The sequence below is a fragment of the Ictalurus punctatus genome, chromosome 9, assembly GCF_001660625.3.
Source record: "Ictalurus punctatus breed USDA103 chromosome 9, Coco_2.0, whole genome shotgun sequence".
NCBI classification, from domain to species: domain Eukaryota; kingdom Metazoa; phylum Chordata; class Actinopteri; order Siluriformes; family Ictaluridae; genus Ictalurus; species Ictalurus punctatus.
The window spans coordinates 1,130,755-1,152,604 of record NC_030424.2 but is presented as its reverse complement, the minus strand read 5'-3'; the positions used below and the strand labels follow the sequence as shown (position 1 = coordinate 1,152,604).

General features: G+C 36.6%; 1 protein-coding gene across 1 annotated transcript; it reads left to right on the top strand.

The window, feature by feature from the left end:
* Positions 1–13,168: 13,168 nt before the first annotated feature.
* gsc (goosecoid) lies at positions 13,169–21,399 on the top strand. The gene is made up of 4 exons (XM_017475550.3): positions 13,169–14,747; positions 14,883–15,214; positions 19,087–19,376; positions 20,967–21,399. Exons 2-4 carry the CDS (start codon positions 14,932–14,934, stop codon positions 21,117–21,119), a joined length of 726 nt encoding a protein of 241 aa, XP_017331039.1. The 5' UTR covers positions 13,169–14,747; positions 14,883–14,931; the 3' UTR covers positions 21,120–21,399.
* Positions 21,400–21,850: the final 451 nt, after the last annotated feature.

Here is a 21,850-nt window from a genome sequence, read left to right as displayed (position 1 = left end):
CCTCAGCCGTGGCTGATCAAATCCTCGTTTCTGGGCTTTCCGGATTTCTTTTGTCTGCGCGGCTGGAACGATTGACAGGCCAGTTTGTATTTTAAGTGCTCCTAATCCCCTGTTTAAGCACTCGCTTGGTCTTTCCTTGAAATGACTCCAGTCATTCTTCAGCAGCGTGATCCACAAGGCCAGTGTGGCGCGAAGAAGATTTCCAGATCCGAGTGTGGCCAGGCGGCACGGACCACCCGGACGGATCAGATAAGAGTGTGGAAAGCCTGGGCCGAATCAGCCTGGCACTGGAAATTACAGCGATGTGTGCAGGACGAGAAACGTTCCCGTCGTCCTCGTTCTTTCTCCCCATAACCGCACTGTTCTCAGTAATAGATTTCAGGAGGGGCTTTTTTTTTTTTCCTTTTCTTTCTTTCTTTTTTTTCTCTCGTCTGTGGTTGTTTATTATTGTTCCAAATGACAGACTGCAGGGTCGGAGCGAGGGAGGGCATTGAAAACAATCATCGTCAAACTCAAGCACGCCGACTGTCACTCGCAGGAGAGGCCTTCAGAGTGCTGAGAGAGAGAGCCAAACGATTTATGGCGTCTTAAAAGACGGTTAAAAAAAAAAGGCCTCAGTTTTGGATTGAATACATTATTATTATTATTATTATTATTTTAGGAGCGCATTTACTTATGCAATAGTTGCAGGTGAGAGAGCAGAGAGTCTCTGGTCACAGTCCTTTACACACACACACACACACACACACACACACACACACACTCTCTGTGCCAGTGTAAGTTGGCCTGTGTGTGTGTTTTCACCAAACCCAACACCTGAGATGCCAGAGGGACAAAAAAAATCCCCTGAGTTAGCTTAACGGTTCAAGCCGCTGGCCGCCTGATGGCTCTGCTGACGGAGCGCTACCCGGGTTTGACTTCGCTGTACTGAGAGATTAGCAGCGTCACATGGATTTAGTTTGCAACCGCAGCCCATTGAGCAAAGTCAATTTACTGCAAGAGATCACTGTAAGAGGTTTATACGCTTTTATTCTTTTATTCTATTATTTATTTAGTGGCCACCATAAGGATTTTATTCACTGCCCTGTATTATTTTCCACCTCTTTAATAAAGGAAGAGTCTGTGCTGCTGTTTCGTATTTAACTGGTACAGAGTGTTACATACTTTGGTGTTTTTTGTTCTTTATACTGTGGTTTAAAGAACAGCATAAAACATGAGAGGACATCTGGGCTAGACAGATAGAAGGGTTGACAGACAGAGTGTCTTAGACTGATGTACTTGCTTCTTATTACGTAGTTGCTGTCTTACTGACTTACTTCTTACATATATACTTACTGTACTTACGTGCTTATTGAATTACTGACTTACGCCGAAGTCACCGACTTATGTCTTACATCTTACTTACTTGTACTTATATACTTACTGTACTTACATGCTTATTGAATTACTGACTTACATCTTACTGAATTACAGACTTACTGACTTACTGAATTACTGAATTACAGACTTACTGACTTATACTTACTTACTTACTGAATTACAGACTTACTGACTTACAGACTTACAGACTTACTTACTGAATTACAGACTTACTGACTTACTGAATTACAGACTTACTGACTTACAGACTTACTTACTGAATTACAGACTTACTGACTTACAGACTTACTTACTGACTTACTGAATTACAGACTTACTGACTTACTGAATTACAGACTTACTTACTGAATTACTGAATTACAGACTTACTTATTGACTTACTGAATTACAGACTTACTGAATTACTGAATTACTGACTTACAGACTTACTTACTGACTTACTGAATTACAGACTTACTTACTGAATTACAGACTTACTGAATTACTGAATTACAGACACTGAATTACTGAATTACAGACTCACTGACTTACAGACTTACTTACTGACTTACTGAATTACTGACTTACTGAATTACTGAATTACATTCTTACTTACTGACTTACTGAATTACAGACTTACTGAATTACAGACTTAATGACTTACAGACTTACTTACTGAATTACAGACTTACTGACTTACTGAATTACAGAGTTACTTACTGAATTACAGACTTACTGACTTACAGACTTACTGACTTACAGACTTACTTACTGAATTACAGACTTACTGACTTACTGAATTACAGACTTACTTACTGACTTACTGAATTACAGACTTACTGAATTACAGACTTAATGACTTACAGACTTACTTACTGAATTACAGACTTACTGACTTACTGAATTACAGACTTACTTACTGACTTACTGAATTACAGACTTACTGAATTACAGACTTACTGACTTACAGACTTACTTACTGAATTACAGACTTACTGACTTACTGAATTACAGACTTACTTACTGACTTACTGAATTACAGACTTACTGACTTACAGAATTACAGACTTACTTACTGACTTACTGAATTACAGACTTACTGACTTACAGAATTACAGACTTACTTACTGACTTACAGACTTATTTACTTACTGAATTACAGACGTATTTAATGAATTACAGACTTACTTAATTAGTGAATTACAGACTTACTTACTGACTTACTGAATTACAGACTTACTGAATTACTGAATTACAGACTTAATTACTGAATTACAGACTTACTTACTTACTGAATTACAGACTTGCTTACTGACTTACTGAATTACAGATTTACTGAATTACTTACTTACTGAATTCCAGACTTACTGACGTATTGAATTACAGACTTAATTACTGAATTACAGACTTACTTACTTACTGAATTACAGACTTGCTTACTGACTTACTGAATTACAGATTTACTGAATTACTTACTGAATTCCAGACTTACTGACGTATTGAATTACAGACTTACTCACAGACTTAATGAATTACAGATTTACTTACTGATGTACTGAATTACAGACTTACTTACTTACTTCTTACTTAATTGTACTTATATACTTACTGTACTTACTTTTACTTATTTACTTACTTTTTTCTTACTTACTGACATAGATATTTACTGAGTTACTGACTTACTTATTTCTTATTTCTTACTCTTTTACTTCTTAATTATTTACTTCTTCTAAGAAATAATTATTATTTTCTTACTTCTTATGTACTTATGTTGTATTTCCATATTTACTTCTCACTTATTTGTTACTTATTTACTTATTATTTACTTGCATCTTACCTGTGCACTTACTTCGGTTGAGCGCATGCTAGTCTCAGCCTCAGACACTCCACTCACAGGATACAGAGTGCCTCATATCCTTTGTACACTTTTCTGGCAACAAGCTTCAGAATGTTGGAGGCTGCAATCTGATTGGCTTGTCAAACTTAAAGTTAGTGGTAAGTAATCGGGCATGCTTGCTGACAGGCTACAGGAAAAGATCTGTAGTTGGGCATCTGCCATGTCGGTTAAATAGCCTCTTTCTGTGGACGTAGGCAGTTCTTGGCAGCATTTACTCTTGAAAAGTACCAGACTCCATAGCAAATGCTAGAGGTCCGGCTTGAAAGACTAAGCACACAAGACATGCAGATGTGTGAAAACAAGCTGGATGTTGAGGATGATTCATTTGATGAATCTAACTGGTAGTACATTTGCAAACAGTATTAATTTTAGAGTATTTATTTGTGGGGTTTGTTGACTGACCTGAAACGCCAAGCTTGGTCTGATTACCTGCTAGCTGCCAAAGCTGTTTAGGCCCAGAAGGAGGTGGTGCTGCTTGGTTAAATTATTCAGGGTGGTACAGCAGCTAACATTGACACCTCATACCTCTAGGGGTCTGGATTCGATCCTGAGCTTGGTTTACTGTCTGATGGAGTCATGCATGTTCTCCCTGGGTCTGTGTGGGTTTCCTCCGGGTTCTCTGGTTTCCTCCAAGCTCTGAAAAAACATGACAGTAGATGGATTGGCTACATGAATTGGCCATAAGTGTGAATGTGTGCGTGTGTGTGTGGTGCAATCAACTGGCGTGCCATCCAGGTTGTATTCCATTGTCCATAACTTTAATACAGAAGAAAAACCGCCCACATTGATACAAAAGTGCTCGCTCAGTGGCCTTTTTCGAAAAGGTTCTGAGTAGAACCTCTTCTGAAAGCTAGAACTACTAACCCTCCAAAAGAAGACCTTTTTTCCCCCCAAGAGTGTAACCTTAACCTTAAATTTTCTTACAAATTGCGTCACGTGATTTGTTCCAAATTTGTTGAGATCGATAGATCCTTTCACTGGCAGTCAAAACCCAGAGGTTAAAATAATTCTTTATCTCTGTATGTCAGTAACTCGCACTCAGTTAAATAAGTTCTTTTCCGAAAGATAGAAGTGCAACCTGAGAGGTCGGATTTTTTCAGCAGCAATTGAATTTTTGGACCCGGCATCGCTCGTCACCATAAAGCTGATGAGGCCTCTTTAGCTAAACACGGCAACACTATCCGAGTTCTCTCTCCTCGCACGGAGCGTACGGTCACATTTCACTGTTGATTTAATAGAAATGGAACAGGATGGATTTGGGGATATTTCATTAATCTTCCTTTCCTTTCACTGGGGAGGAAATTGAACCAAACAGAACTCAAAACTTTGCTCCACTATTGTGCTGTAGGCTGCCAATGATCTCTCTCTCTCTCCCTCTCTCTCTCTCTCTCTCTCTCTCTCTCTCTTCTTTCTTTCTCTGGCAATGTAGAGCTCCATTAGTCACACACATTCCTGCGAAATCTCTCATTCACTCTACTGCCCCATTGCCCAATTACAGCAGGTGCAAGCAAAATCACCCCATTTATTTTAGAAGATGTAAACCCGTCCCACTCCACTACACCTACGCTTAACCTTCGAGTATCTTTAAAAATCATTAAAGTACTTCAAAAAGGATTATTTTAACATCAAAGTATGAATCCATTTAACATCTCATACTTGAAACATCCTTTTCCATGTGTCCATTTTAGTTCCACAACTTTCACTCGCTCAACCCTGTTACCTGTAAGTTCAACAGGAAGTTGCACCATCCAAATTTCTGGAAGAACATGGGAACAAGAAAAGTAAGTTCTTTCGTTATTTCAATTTTTTCTTTATTTTCAGTGATATATTTTGATTCAAAATGAAAGTACTTTGAAAGTACAACCATATTACCTAAATTATATATTGAAAGTAAATAATTCATGAATAAACAACATTTTGAATAAGTTATTAGAATGTCAATATGTCCTCATGATAATATAACCAGTGCTACTTAACCACATTTTGTGTATTTGCTGATTTTATGCTAAAAAAACAAACAAAAACAAACCCTAATCCTCTTACGCAACCCGTTAGTGATGAAACCTTGTGTATTTAATATTGAAATTTTAAATGCAACTTAATGTTGAAAATGTATTTAGAAACAATTTAAAGTGGCGTTTTTATGCGCTACAAAAGATAAATGGCACTACGATTGTTGAAACCCTTGTATGCGTAATCGTGGAGCTGTTTTGTAACTACAACATGATGTTTTTTTTTTTTGTGATGAATCAATACACTCAATGTTTTTAAAAGAAAAGCTAAGTAATGTAATCGCCTGTAATATAATTTGCTCCCTGCTTTTCTTTACTTTGGATGATAAAATATATGATGTTAACCTCGAATTATATAAATATGTGTGTGTATATATATATATATATATATATATATATATATATATATATATATATATATATATATATATATATATATAAACACTAGAAACAGTGAACGTAGTATGTAACGACAAACACGAAACATTTCCTCATTATTTTTTTTCAGCTTGAAACTTAAATGCAGTTTGTTCTGATTGAATTAGCTTCCGATAAAAATCTAGCGGAGTTGAGAGCCAACAGCAACACACTAAAAGCAGTCTAATTCAATAGCTTGTAGTTTGGGGCTGTTTCGGGGTTTCCTGCATTTGTTTTTACGTGCAACTTTTGTTTTTTTTAATAATTCTTTTTTTTTTTTTTTTTTTTTTTTTACTGTAATTGAGTGATTCACATTTTCAGCCTGGATTCGCGTGATTGGGAAAACGTATCCACTGCTACGACCAGAGTAAAGATAAATAAATATATAAATAAATATGTAAATACAAACTGTGTACAAGCTCATCAATCATGAGTGATAACTTGAGTAAAAGTCAAATGGCCATCTGGGGAGAATTGAGAATGAACCCTTCAACTTTGAGGGAGGAAAAAAAAAACTGTTCTTTAACGATGTAAAATCATTGCTTCGGGGCAAACCGTTGATGGTTCTCGGGTCAGAGGCAACATTAATATGTGCTTCCAGGATTATTGAATTACGTTTATGATACATTTCCTGAGAATACCCCTGTTTTTTTTTCTTCTTCTTTTTTTTTATTTGAAGAACCAAATCTGCCCTCTTCTCCTCCATGCTCCAGTTACAGCTAATGAGGGTAATTATTGAATAGCTTAACTGTAATGCTGCATTGATTCTGCAGCTTCAATAGGGTTAATACCCGACCGTATCAAGACAGGATTAGGGCCTAGTGTACACAACAAGCGGGAATATTTTGTGGACAAAATATGTGGCTAATTCCAACCTGTCAGCAGTGGATATTAAAGATTATTACCCGGCACATTGGGTTATTCGTAAACGACAATGGCGGCAGTGTTTAATTCATCCTTAATTTCCAGAGGCAACAGAAGCCCTGTGAACGGTATCATATTATAGTAAAGCCCTCTAACCTCATTATGGTATTATGAAGTTTCTGTTAGCTTTAAGTTTTAAGGATGTTTGCACCGAACATGTGCATGATGGGTTTGTGATGATGTTATTGGCATATAAAAATGTTTGTTCAGTGTTATATATATATATATATATATATATATATATATATATATATATATATATATATATATATATATATATATACTGCTCTCATAATGAAAAAGTATAATTGTGAATTGGGTTACTGTGAAAAAATTAAATAAATAAAAAACCCCAAGGAGAACATTTTGGACTATGGAAGTAATGGAGGAAATGCAGAACATAATGAATATTGAAGACAAAATGACAGAGGCGAGTCATGTGGTGGTATGAGCACTCGGGGTCTTTAGCACCTGCGCTGGATTAACCTGCTCTGGACCACCAGCAGCTCAGCCTTGAGTTAATCTTTCAGATTGAGTTACTGCACTGTGTTAGCCATGTTAGTCCAGGTGTTCTCCGTCGTTCTTCCTCGAGTCCAACAATATGGTTCTGTGTTAGCAATCACTGTGAATTATCGGATGTATCTGAAGCTAATTTAGCCATGCTTCTTTTCTTTTTTTTTCGCCCCAGTGGTATTCATCCAGTCTGGTTGTGCATGCATATGGTACACTTTATATGCATGTTATGCCTGAAGTGCATTCATATGGTGGCCTCGAAGTGCAAAACGCATTAACAAACCAATAACACAACAACAGAACGAAAAACATGACAGCATAAGCACAAACAGAACGATATCAAAGACGCAATAGCAAAACTCAAAACAGGACAACAACAACAAAAAAACAGCCATTAGAAACAGAACAGCATAACCAAGAACAGAACAAGACATCATAAACACAACAATGAAACTAAAAACACAACAGCCAATTATCAATACGTCATAAAAACAACAACAAAAACAAAACAGAAAGTCTGAAACACAACAAAAATACAACAGGAAAAAACAGAAAAATGACGGCAAACTACAGCAAATCACAAACATGACAGCAAAACTGAAGACACAACAGGAAATCACAAACACAGCAACAAATAAGTGGCCTCTAAGTTAAAAAACACACAAACGAACCAAAACCACAACAGCAGAACCAAAGCACAACAAATGTGAAAATGCAACAGCAAATTCAGAACCACCAAATTTCCTGTTTTGTTTCTGAACTTGTCGCGTTTTCCGATTTGATGATGTTGTGTTTTTGCTTCCTTTATGTGTTTTTCCGCTTACGAATCACCGTACGTTCACGAATTCCCCTTAATCTCTGGAGTTAAACTGTGAATTCGCTTTCTTTCACAGCTCTTAGACTACAGAATTTTTTTTTAGGATAGGAGCCTGGACTCACTTCTGCGGTCTCGTGACAAATACTTCTGGAGATCGTAGCTGTCCATGGTGGTGTCGCACCAAAACAGTGCGAAGGTCTAATTCTCAAAGCTGATTGGTCCTAAGGTGTTCTATAACAGCAGGTCGAACAATAGTGTCTTCTGTAACGTCCATATTAATGGATCGCGTTAATACGTTATTGTTTCTATAGTAACAACAGGTTACAGGAAGGTGTATGGTGGACACTCATAAGCTAAGGCTAATAATCAACAGACAAAATACGTGTTGCGTAACGAAGAAAAATGATCAGAAAGTAAAATCAGTACGTTCTCCGCCACAGGAAAGTCTTCAGGATTTTGCTCTTTCTGGTTTCTTGGTCATTTTTGCTCATCCCACCACACTGACCTCTCGTCGATCCTTTTCCTATAACAGCACTTCCAGTCGTGTTTTATTCCGTACTTTTAAAAAAAAACAAAAAACCCCGAAATGACAGTCCTTCGGTATTTAGAACATCATATTAAGCAAGCATAATAATGCATCAGCTGCACAATCTCGAGAAATTAAATGAAAAATGAAAGACATTAACATGTCGCCGGACGTTAAGAGACCTGAGCTAAGGCTGTAAGATGCTACATTCGATTCATTTGTGTCAGGCCCGGCCTCGACTCGCTTGATGGAATGATTCTAGGTTCTATTATGATTCTGCCAAGTCTCGCAGCCATTTTAACATTTCTGCGATCCTTCTATGCGCTTTTCAAAAGCACGCTGACATGAGATGGAGATGGTGGGGGTGGGGGTGGGGGAGGGGACGAAGAGAGGAGGAGGTTTACATTTTCCTCTCAAATGCATGAATGTGTCTCTGACTCTCATCTTGACACGCGGTCCAGATAACAGGCCTCGGAGTGCACTTCAGCCTCACTGATGCCTCCGATGCTTTTAATCAGTAATTGCTGGGACAGCGGTGATGGCTTGGCGCTGTAACTAATGATTGATACTCAGCCTCTTTCACACCCGCTGACATGTGCTCACGGTGAACTCTTCAGGAAGTTTCGTGATAAAAGTAAAGAAAACCATTTAAGTAGAAAATGGCTGCGGACGGCTAAATTGCCAGGTTTACGTCGATCGTCCGAAAGCTGCCGTGTTTGTGCTTCCTGTACGCGTTACACACTTAAAAGAAAAAGAAATTTCACTTGGCAGCATCAAGAAAATATCTTTTGCACTTCTTTTGATGCCTTTTAGCTACTTGTAATCTACAAATGTCATAATACAACAAATAGTGGTGGTTTCTTAGTTCCCCACACACACACACACATACACACACACACACGTGTGTCTGTAAACTCCAGAATGATTGGCGCCCTTCATGAAAATAAGCAAAACTGGAACGACGCATCCCAGAATGCAACATTTTGAGCTTAAACCTACGAAGACGGTGCATAACTTTACATGAGCACTTTTTCTTTTCTTTTTTTTTTCTTCTTCCAAACAAAAATGTTCCCAAAGGGAGCGAAAACACTAAAATTCAAAATGATCGGAAAGAATAACAGTACTGAGGCTCTTTCTGTAACGTGTAACCAACGTTGGAGAGGTTCATGGAGGATCTTGGACCTCCTTCATACACGTACACATACATTTTCAATTCCTCCAAAATGATTGGAACCCTCAATAATAAAAAAGGCCAAGACACATAGAATGAGTGATATTTTGCGGTTAAACATATGAGGATGCTGTATAGTTTTATATGAGTGTGTCGTTTTTCAAGCGTAAATGTTCCAGTTTTGTTCTGTGAGACACCGGTTTCAGAAATAATAGCTGTGTTTGATATATAAATCTATTTTTAACCATCTTTAATTCAGAACACAGGTTTTCAACAGTGTTTAAACCCTGAGTTTGAGACACTCGTTGGTTTTCGTTTTATATATGGTCAATCTTATAATTGGTGAGTAATTCAAGCCTTAACCTCCTGTTAGAGGCAACCAGATTTTTTGCTAAAATGAATTCCACTATCTATGAGCCTCCGCTATACAGTATTTAGGATTTTTCTTGCATTCGGTCTCCCTCTTACCCCCCCACCCTCTCCCAAAAAAAAAAAAAAAACATGTACATGGCCAAAACGTTTGATCTTTTTCTATTAAAACAAATACATTTTGCATCTGTGCTATAATTTAAATATTTATTCTAATTTATATTGAATGTGTGCTCAGGTACATTTTGGGGGGAACGTGATACAATTGCAAACTGTTTTCTCTGCAGTGATTTCATTTAGCTTTAATTATTAGTTATGCAAATATGAATAGGGTTATGCAATGATAGTACCATCATTTTACGCCCAAACAACATACTTTTCTCTAGATTTGAAATTTATGTTTCCAAAATGAATGGCATTTAATCAGTTATTTGCTTTTGCTGAACGGGTGAAAAAATTTTTTTTTAGTAGATTCTTTTCTTTATTCTTTCTGTGGTAGGTTATCAACAAATTGTGGAAATATATTCTAATTATGTCTAGTTGTTTTCATTTTTTAAATATATATTTTTCTTTCAAATGTAGGCTGATTGGTTCGAACACATTATACTTCAAGTGGCATGACACACATACTGTATGTATGGTACTACTATAATGATATTTCTATGAAAGAAATTGGCGGGCGGGGCGGGGTGGGGGGTGGGGGGTCACTGCTTATGTACAGGCGCATTACTTTCACACAAAATGATTGAATAATAAATAATACAGTGGTTATGACATCTTTTTTAGTAAGAGTTCCTTATTACAAAGCTTTTTAAGCTCAGCCTGTGGGGTCTTACACAACATACACTGTAGAGCAGGCTCACACACACACACACACACACACACACACACACACACACACACACACACACACACACACACACACACACACACACTGTATGACAGCTCAGACATGAACAATAAATACACAATCTGCAGCGGCACCACTCCTCAGTGATGGATTAGATTTGGTTCTTTTAATCCAGCGCCTGGCTCCCCTTCACCTCGCCGTCCCTGCTCAAATACACAGGAAATAAACACACACTGCAGTCTGGCACCGGGCACTGCTGAACGCTCCGTCTAGCGCTCCAAACACACACACACACACACACACACACGCACGCACACACACACACACACACAAACACCCACACACACACACACACATACACACACAGCATAAATATGGGCACCTTGTATGGAAATAAGCATAAATGAATAACACAGTTGTACTTTAAGATTAAACATATGGGATTGCTGTAGAGTTTTATTTTATCCTATGCTAGGGTTCTATTATATATACTAAACCATTCCTGAACAAGTTCTGCAGTGTGGCATGTGTTCTAACTGCTTTCTGTCAGAACCAGTATTAACTTTTTCAGCAATTTGTGCCACAGTAGCTCTTCTGTAGGATCGGAGCAGACGGGCTAGATTTCTCTCCCCATGCGCATCAATGAGCCTCGGGTTCCCATGACCCTGCTGCTGGTTCACCGGTTCTCCTTCCTTGGAACACTTTTGGTAGGTACTAACCACTGCATACTGGGAACACCCCACAAGACCTGCCCTTTTGGAGACACTCTGACCCAGACGTCTAGCCATCACAATTTGGCCCTCGTCAGAGTCAGATCCTCACGCTTGCTCATTTTTATTTCTTCCAACACGTCAACTCTGAGAACTGAATGTTCACTTGCTGCTTAATCTATCCCATCCCCTGACAAGTACCATTGTATCGAGATGATCAGTGTTATTCACTTCGCCCGTCACTGGTTTTAATGTCATGGTTGATCGGAGTATCTATCAATTCTTTAAATTTTGTAAACAAGCAAAAAACAAACAAAAAACAGACAAACATTGTTCTATTTTGAGATTAAAATGAGAGTGAGATTAATGCTGTAGTTTTATCTTATCCTATCTATCCATCTATCTTTAGAGATCAGATGATTGAGAGTCTTTTTCTCCATCCTTCTCTCTGACATTTCTCAGAGTTTCTTCTTTTTCCCCCTCTACGGTTTGTTTATGCCATTTAGAAAATGATTACATTACAAAGTCGGCTTTGATTCGCTGCATTAAGCTAGATTTGAGAGATCAGGCCCATGGTGTATAAAGTGTGGTGTGCCATAAAGATGGCGGCGCGTCGAGGCTCCATTGTGGAGGCCTGTCAGTGTGTGAGAGCAGAGCCGCCATTTAGCCTCAGTGATTGACTGCAGCTATTCAGGATGTAAGTGCTGCCTTCACACCTCTTTGGAGGCTTTTCATTTCAGATGGCCATCTCAATTTTGCCAATCCTTTTTTTCCTGTCTCCTTTCAACAGCCACTTTGAAATACATACATAAAAAAATAGGAAATAATAAAAATAAAAGCTGGCATTTATGTGTTTTTTTTCCCCCTCTTGGAATTACAGGGAAGGCAAAGTGCATAAAAGGGATGAAATGTTTACATATCAAAGGAATACAGGCCAATCTGCATCAAAAATAATCATCAGGTCTGAAGTTACAGCTGTAGCATCAGAAAGCTTCAAATGTGTTTGAATAAGGAGTATTATATTTAGATGTTTGATATGACATGTTTTAGATCAGCTTGACTCGATGTTAACTTTTAATACCATTACACAAAATACATCTATATGTCTGTATCTGTGTACTGTGTGTATGTATGGTGAATGACTGAAAAAGTATACATTTAAACGCACAAACACATAAGCATGGGTGCAAAAATGAATTTATATAAATTATATAAAATCAGCCCTCAATAAGTGCAACACCTCGATTTGCTTTATAGTCACCAAATATGTATTTTAAAATACCTGTAACAATTAAAAAAACAAAACGAAAAAAACTCAACCCCCAAAACAAACAAACAATTCTACAATTTGTTTTCCCACTTTGTATTCTAGACTACAATAAAAATTTATTAAAATAAATCTTGCATAGGTGGTGAGATGCTTATATATATATATATATATATATATATATATATATATATATATATATATATATATATATATATATATATATATAAGCATCTCACCACCTATGCAAGATTTATGGATCTATTTATGTTTTTTATAGCTTCAATAACTATTTAATACGTTTCTATCAAACATTATTTTGTGATTCATCCATTAAATATAACCTTAATCTCTTTTGTCGTCTGGTTTCCTCAGTATCAATAAGTGCAAAATGAACTTCCTGTGCATGGCGACACACAGCTCCTTCATGCTAATGAGACTGTTTATCAAGTAAGCCGACTTTAATAAGTAGCCTAATAAGTCTGTTTTCAGACTTTGCTAATGGGCGCTGTGTGTGTGTGTGTGTGTGTGTGTGTGTTAGTTAGAGGTGTGTTATAGTGAACACGGGCGATTTGCTGCAGCTGATGGGGGTAAAAAACCCAGCCTAATCTCCTCTCTGCGTTAATCTATCTCCCCCCATTAGAGTCGTGTCACACCGAGCGCTTTACAAATAACACACCCCATTAAGATTCATTTCAGCAACACACACCTTCATAACCTGTAGAGGTAAACACCAGCAGGCGCACGAGTGCGTAAATAGAGACGACTGCAATATACTTCCTGTAGTTTAGTTCATTTAGATCTGGAGCTGTTTTTAACTTCAGTAAGGGGGATTTTATTGTTTCAGAATAAAGCTTTAAAGTGATACTACACGCACCTTTTTAGGTTAAAGATACTGTACCAAAGGTACTAAAGGTGTACCATTAAAGGTACCAGCGACAAGGAACGCTCCGGAGTTTAGTAACTTCTTCTTTTGAGTAATTTCCACTTTAAAATACCGGAAATAATTTATTATTTATTATGTTTACCAAAGCAAAATTGATATATATATCTACAACCAGAGTACTTTCTCTACCTTTTTTTTTTTTTAAAGGTGCAAAATATGCACATTTCCAAGTCAAAAAGAGCTTAACAAGGAAAGGTACACTTTACTACCAGGAATTGTGTCATCTTTATTTTTTATTTTTTAAATGAGCTAAACAGATGGTAAACGCGCAAATAAAATAACGCGCAATAACCAAATTAAAAATAATTCTTAAAATATTCGAATTCGTTCTATTTCTACGGACTGTTCGAGCGCGTGCTCGGGTAATCTGCACTTGTGAAACGTTTCGCCAAATTAATTCTACACCGAAATCCTAAACGAGTCGATTAAACGACGTAAAAACGATTAAAGCGACAAGAACTCCGACGAACCGGTACATTTAAAACACTCAAAGTTTGCAACATCCCTAATCGCTCTAAATTATTAATTTCCTCAAATGTTTGGTGCGCAAATACCAAATCATTACCAATCACCTGCATAATCGAATTATCCGCCCTCAATACACAGGCTTGTTTCCACACCTTGCGATGTTTGCGCATGCTTGTGCTAAACCCCAAAAACCCAAATCCGGAATGTCCAGCCTGTGCAGAAAGTCGGCGGTGTTTTTTTCTTTTTCTTTTTTTTTTTTTTTTTATCCCTCGGGCGGATATGCAAAAAAGGAAAACTCCTTCTCTGACGTCAGAGGGGTATAAAAAAGGCCAAAAGGGGAAAATTCAACTGGAGCGCAAAACACGAGCCTGTAAACAGACTCACACACACACACACTCATACACACAGTGCTGCTTTGGATTTTTTATTTTTTTAAATTCAGCAACTATGAGGAGATCTATCGGAGACTGATTTCGGATCCGTAAACTTTCCCGACTTTAGGTATTGCATTTTTTCTGTTGCTTTTTTCACACACTGCATAGGCTGCTCTCTGCTCGCGCCTGAGACTTGTTTTTTTTTTTTTTTTGCCATTCAATTCTTTATTTCTTACTTTTATTGTGTGCTGCGTGTTTTCAGGCGCTCTTCGTGCTCCCGGTCTTTATTTTTCCTCCCGGTGCTCTGCGTGATGCCCGCTGGCATGTTCAGCATCGACAGTATCCTGGCCGGTAGAGCTGGCAGAGCTGGCCGAAGTGCCCGAGCAGGCTGTAAGGACTCTCTCCTGCTCAGTGGGGATGAAGGGCCGATCCTCTTCCCCGGGTTGTCGGAATCACTGGCAGCCGCGGCTCCTGATTACAGCGGAGTGTATTCAGCCCGGATACCGGCTTACAGCTCCTACTGCTACGGCGCGAGCGCGGCACCGAGCTGCTGCCCAGGATCCTTACCGAGTCAGTGTCCGTGCATGCCAACAGGTAAAGCACCATCTCACCTTTACGCATTAAATATAATACATGCATCCTTTATAACATTTTTAAATACATTTAACAAAAAAAGGTGGTACCATTAGTGCATCTTTTGTTATTGTTGTGTTTTGCGCATGTATCTTTGACATAGGAATGTGCATGTCGTGTATCTTTACCCTTTACACTAGTGGTCCTTAATATCCAGAATGATCTAGCTTTAATTATCTTTAAGGTATATTTATGAACAAAAATATATACTCCCCAATGATGGTGCAATTCTTTTATTTATTTATTTATTTAAAAAAAGACATAAATATACACGGTTTATAAGTTTTGCTGAGTGATAGCGATATACGCTGCGTTTTTTACTTCTGTAACGATAGCTTAATCGACTAAATATTCATTTCGTTCATCCGCACATTTCACGTGTGGTTCAGTAATTATTAATAGAAATAGGTTCGTTTTTCTATACAAAAAGGGGTACTAAAGGGTACTGTACCTTTCCGTGTCTGTGGGGTGATGCTATGAATTGTACATCTTTTGTACCTCATGTATTTTATTATTTTTTTTAAACCGGTATGTAGTGTACTTTAACGCTTTATTCTAAAAAAACAATCTAAAAAGGTAAATAAATTTACAGGTACATTATGAACACTATGTCCTGGGTAAGAGTATATATTAAATATATCTACCCATGATGGTGCCACCCCAACAACAAGCAAATGTAGTATTATTTCTAATATGCGTGTATAGCATTCTTTATTTTTATTTATTTATTATATATATATATATATATTTACTGTATTTAAAGACAGCATTTTTATTAGAGACATTTGCTTCAAGGGAGGAAAGTTTTTACAATCATTCCAATAACGCGTTTCTACAGGCTAGCGAATAATTCTACACAAGTCTGGCCGGTTTATATATTTATAAGCAAAGCAGACATAATTCTAGCACTTTAATTCTATATAAAAAATAAAGATTTAAAGTGCCAGAACGCGTGAATGGTATGTGCGGCATATCTATACGGATCAATCCAAGACTTTTGTGCTTTTAGTTTGTAGATATTCTAAAATACCGCAGTGACGCACATCCATCCCGCAATGAATTCTTATTTTTCTTTTACATTACAATAAAAAAGAGAGAGAGAGAAGACTTTATTTGCATGGATCTTGTACGTCCAGGCCACATATGAGAATTGCAAATGCGTAAAATTGGTGTCTCTGCTGTAGAAGTGTCGTTTGTTTGTTTGTTTGTTTGTTTGTTTATTTATTCAGATGTTTAGATATGTGTGCGTTGCGTATTTCGCTCTCAGCGCGTTGTTGTTTTTTTCTTCTCTTTTTTTTTCGGCAATACGCGTACACACTCCATAAATTCCACAGTTCAATTCTTTAAACGGGGTTAAAAAATATTCGACAAAACAAAAATCTTTTTTTATTGACCAGGTATCAATTTCTCAGTCCCTCCCGATTCAATACCTAATAAAGCACCAATTAGTGCAGACGAATAGCTTCATTAGCTAACCACTGTGGGGAACGGTTAAGTAGGCCTTATAAACTCAGACTTCTGGCCTACACAAATCCCTCAGAGACTTCATTTATTCAAGTCGTTTTATGATTTTAACTTTGAAATTTCGACTCAAGTGAAACTCAAACGCGATGATAACAGGCCTATAGCGATGCCTTATTTTCTATTGCTAGTGACGTCAGAGCCTTCATCACTTCGACACGTTTTATTAACTCTAGCATTCAACCACTTTATGAAGTTGAAGAGGAGTTAGTTTCAGCTTGTGCTAGTGAGTCAGAGAGGATGAATATTGAACCTTAAACATTAAAACACATGAAGTTCACTTGCCTTGACTGCCTCAGTATGACCTTATATGTGTTTCAAGTTGTGGTTGCATTGTTTACTGCTTATAGCTTGTTGTAGCTGAAAACCAGGAGAGACATGAAGCAAATTGATTGTTCTAATGCTTTCAAAGACTATCAGCTTCAGTAATGGCAAATTTCTTGCGCATTTGTTGCTTTTTTAATTATTTTTTTTATTGTTTACATCTGGATGTGCCACATTCGCACCTTCGTGTGTATTAGCTAATTTGTCACATTGCTTTAAGACTGCATTTACATTTGAAAGTATACTGTTTCCTTCCTGGATAAATAGACTATGCGTTACTGTTAAACCCCAACATTTTGGGATAAAATATTAGTTTAAATCCTGAACATTAACGGCAATTAAATGTTAAACAAATGATGATAATATAGTAATGCCTTAATTAGTAGACGCATGGTATTACCAGGACTAATAGGTTTAGAACGAATTTTTGGTTTATTTACTGGTGAGTGTGTGTGTGTGTGTGTGTGTGTGTGTGTGTGTGTGTGTGTGTGTGTGTGTGTGTGTATTTTCACTTATTTCATTATTTATTACTTGTATCTGTGTATATACTTCCAAGCATTATGGACTTACACTTTAGTGGCAACTTTCATAATGCAATAGCTTTTCTTCTTCTTCTTCTTCTTCTTCTTCTTCTTCTTCTTCTTCTTCTTCTTCTTCTCCTTCTTCTACTTCTTCTTGGTCTTCTTCTTCTTCTTCTTCTTCTTCTTCTCTTTTTCAAGACACATTTCTCACAACCTTTTGGTCTGCATTCTTTGGTTTAGCGAATGAAATCAATTTGGGTGGACTCAGGATTTTGTGCCAGGTTAACACCCTTTGTATAAAACCATAAAATAAAGTACTAAAAACAAGATGTTTCAACACTAAAAGCTTTAGAAATAAATCTTTGGCTGTTTATTATTATTATTATTATTATTATTATTATTATTATTATTATTATTATTGTTGTTGTTGTTGTAGAACATAGGTGTGTTAAATGCTATGATACTTGCTCTAAATCACTCTGCAGTGTATATAATGGCAGTGTGATAAGGTTTAGTAACAGTTCACTTGAGGAAAAAAAAAGAAAAGGTTTATTTATTTGTTTTTCTTATATATTAATATTAACAAAACATCTACCTTCCTTTTAACGATGGGATCATAGTTGACTAGATGCTTATATAATATTATTTTAGATATTACATATGCTTTAATATATTTCTTTAAATTATTACGATTTCCTTACGAGTTCCAGATGTTACGCATAAAAAAAACAACACTTTAAAAAAAAAAAAATTTGATAGTAATCAATTAATTTCAGATGGTACAAGAATAAAATGCAATTCTTTATTTCTAGTAACATATTATACCGTATAATAATATAATATAATATAATATAATATAACGTATTAAAGCAACAGTTGAATTTTTGCGATCGTTTCACCTGATAATAGTTTATAGACTATCACTGACAAAATGCAAAAATGATTCAAATGTACAACAGCATAACCATAACATGTATGGTTAGGGTCATAAAAAATGTGTTTTATTTATTTATTTATTTATTTATTTATTTATGTATTTATTTATTTGTTTATTAGAAATGTATTTTTTTTTCGGAATAGATATGACTTTTTAAGGACTATCACTGTACTTTAACACTATAGTAATGACAAACAAATAAATAAATTAAAATAATTTGACACATGTTTTCCCCGTATATTTGTTTGTGTGCTGCTGTCACTTTATTTCAAATTTTTTAGTCATATTTTTGTTTTGTTTCATGTCCACTATAGCTAATCCAAAGTATTTCTGAGAGACCTTGACATTCTATCACGATTAGCCTGTTTATTCACACAGTGTGTACAGTATATGTGTATGATAGCTGTATATCTGCTAGAATAATGGAACGTAAACAACAACAACAACAATAATAATAATAATAATAATAATAATAATAATAATAATAATAATAATAATAAAATATATATATATATTGTTTTCCCGCCCAGTGTACGACAGTCCTGGCTCGGTGCTGATGTCTCCGGTTCCTCCTCCTCACATGATGTCCTACATGTCCATGTCCCCTCTGGCCCCTCTGACCCCCCTGAGCTCGGTGTCGCGCGCGGAGCTGCAGCTCCTCAATCAGCTGCACTGCAGGAGGAAGCGGCGGCACCGCACGATCTTCACCGACGAGCAGCTCGAAGCGCTCGAGGGCCTTTTTCAGGAGACTAAATACCCGGATGTGGGCACTAGGGAGCAGCTGGCCCGAAAGGTGCACCTGCGCGAGGAGAAAGTGGAGGTGAGGACAATGAACAGATGTTTCTAGAAGGTGCTTTTATAGCACGATAGCACTTTTTATTTTAGGATCCTGATTCTGAAACATTGAGTATCGGCTGATGGGGATACCTATCCCATATTCTTCTTTCTCTAAAAACTAGTAAGCTTTAATTTACAAAAACAAAAACTGAAACACTTTGAAAAATACATAGCTTTCACATTGCAAATTTAATGCATGTAATAAAATAAACAGTATACATAGAATAAAAATCAATTCTAGCAAAAAGACAACAACAACAAAAAACACCAATCTACAAATACAAGTCTTATATGAGCATATTTTCATTAAAAAAAAAAAGTCCAATAAAAACAAAAGCAAATTTGTTACATGAATGAATGAAAAATTATTTTTCCCCCCTCTAATATCTTTGATCCACCATTTTTGTCTGGTATCAGTCCGACCTTGATCCTGGTTATCAGATCCGTGCCATGTCTAATTTTAAGTTTTAAGAATTTAGGTGGTGAAATAAAATGTAGGCTACTCGTAGTAAATATGACTATAAAAGCTCCAAAAAAAAACATAATATTATTATTAATAATAATAATGATGAAAAGAAATGCAATTACCGGGAAAAAAAGTGTCTTTGTAGTACTCTCTCTCTCTCTCTCTCTCTCAAAAAAAAGTGCCAAACCTGTGGTACCTTTATCTGCTGTACCTTTAACAAAGCCTACATTATTTCACGTGAAAATGTAGATGTAAAAAAACAACAACCCAAAAACAAAACAACAACAACAACGTAATTTGTTCCGAAACGGACCGTTTAGAGTAAAGAGCAAAGTACCCTTGTGTAGGTACTAACACTAAAGGTGCGCACTGTCAACGTCTTGCACCTCACACCTTGCATTATTTCAGCTGGTGTCTGGTGCGCGCGCGGCGGCGTAGCTGTGAGCACGTTCGCCTCTCACTTCCACGGCTGGGGGTTCTCCCCGTACTGCGGGGGTTTCCTCCGGGTACTCCGGTCAGCCTAGACATGCATAGTAGGCTGATTGGCATGTCCATAGTGTCCAAAGAGGCTGAATGTGTATGTGATTGTGCCCTGCGATGGATTGGCACCCTGTCCAGGGTGTACCCCGCCTTGTGCCCCATGCTCCCTGGGATAGGCTCCGGGTTCCCCGCGACCCTGAAGGAGAAGCGGTGTAGAAAATGGATGGATGGATGAATGGAAGTGTGTGTGTGTGTGTGTGTGTGTGTGTGTGTGTGTGTGTGTGTGTGTGTGTTTAATTTAAATTTTAAAGTGTGTACTGGGGCACTGAAAGGGCTCCCGACTTCATTTCATTGCGCATTATGCATAATAATAAGAACAACAATAACAGAGTTGACTTCGACCTTGAATTTTTTTTTTAATCGGAACAGTGTTTTTTTTTTTTTAAATTAGGCTATTATTATTATTATTATTATTATTATTATTATTATTATTATTATTATTATTATTATTATTATTTTAAAAGGAGTTTAAATATGATTTTTTTTTTTTTTGCGTATTTGAGGAGTCGCGCTTCTCCTCCTTTCAGGAAACATTTCCATTCATCCCCTCTGTTATTTTCCGCTCAGGTTTGGTTCAAAAACAGACGAGCGAAATGGAGAAGGCAGAAACGATCATCCTCGGAGGAATCAGAAAGCACACAGAAATGGAACAAATCCGCTAAAGGCGCGACTGCAGAGAAAACAGAGGAGAGCAAGAGCGACGCGGACTCGGACAGCTGATAAACACACACACACACACACACACACACACACACACACACACACATTTATAATGTCTTAATATAATCACCGATCGGACTTGTACATAATGTAAAATAATGTCGTGTGAAACTGAAAACGTAATGTTATGTTTTCATGCTGTTGCACAGATGTATAGTAAATGTGACTTTAGCATTGATTATTGTTATTTATATTAATTTAATGTTTTGTTAAACAGCAGACAAAATATAGCCTACCGTGGTCTGGTCATATGAATATTAAATATTACTATCACGTGAAAGCTCTTCTTTTTTTATTTTAAATTTATTATTATTATTATTATTATTATTATTATTACTATTACTATTATTATTATTATTATTATTATTATTATTATTATTATTATTATTATTTGTAAAAAAAAAAAAAAAACATTACGAAAATGTAGCCTTGGTCATGTTTCTGTATGGAAAAGTTATTGCGTCAGATGGACGGTTAAAATCCGACCTATAGCTTATTGCTATTCAATTAATTAATCAAACAGTATAAATATAATATTTGGGCCAGTTTCCATCGGTTTCCAAAAAATAACTAGGTAACTAAAAAAAAAAAAAAAGAAATAGAACTCTTCAGCAGACATAATAAACGGTGCATCATATATATTTTAACATCTTATAAGAATTTTCTTTTTAAATTAAAATATTTAATTAAAAAACGTGACACATTAGAAGAGACAAAAAAAAAGGCTAATC

Bases quoted from the DNA above. Each gene is read 5' to 3' on its own strand.
- gsc (XM_017475550.3), top strand. From the start codon at position 14,932: ATGCCCGCTGGCATGTTCAGCATCGACAGTATCCTGGCCGGTAGAGCT. The intron at 15,215-19,086 runs GTAAAGCACCAT...TTTCCCGCCCAG, and splicing joins GTGTCCGTGCATGCCAACAG to TGTACGACAGTCCTGGCTCG. The intron at 19,377-20,966 runs GTGAGGACAATG...TTTTCCGCTCAG, and splicing joins TGCGCGAGGAGAAAGTGGAG to GTTTGGTTCAAAAACAGACG.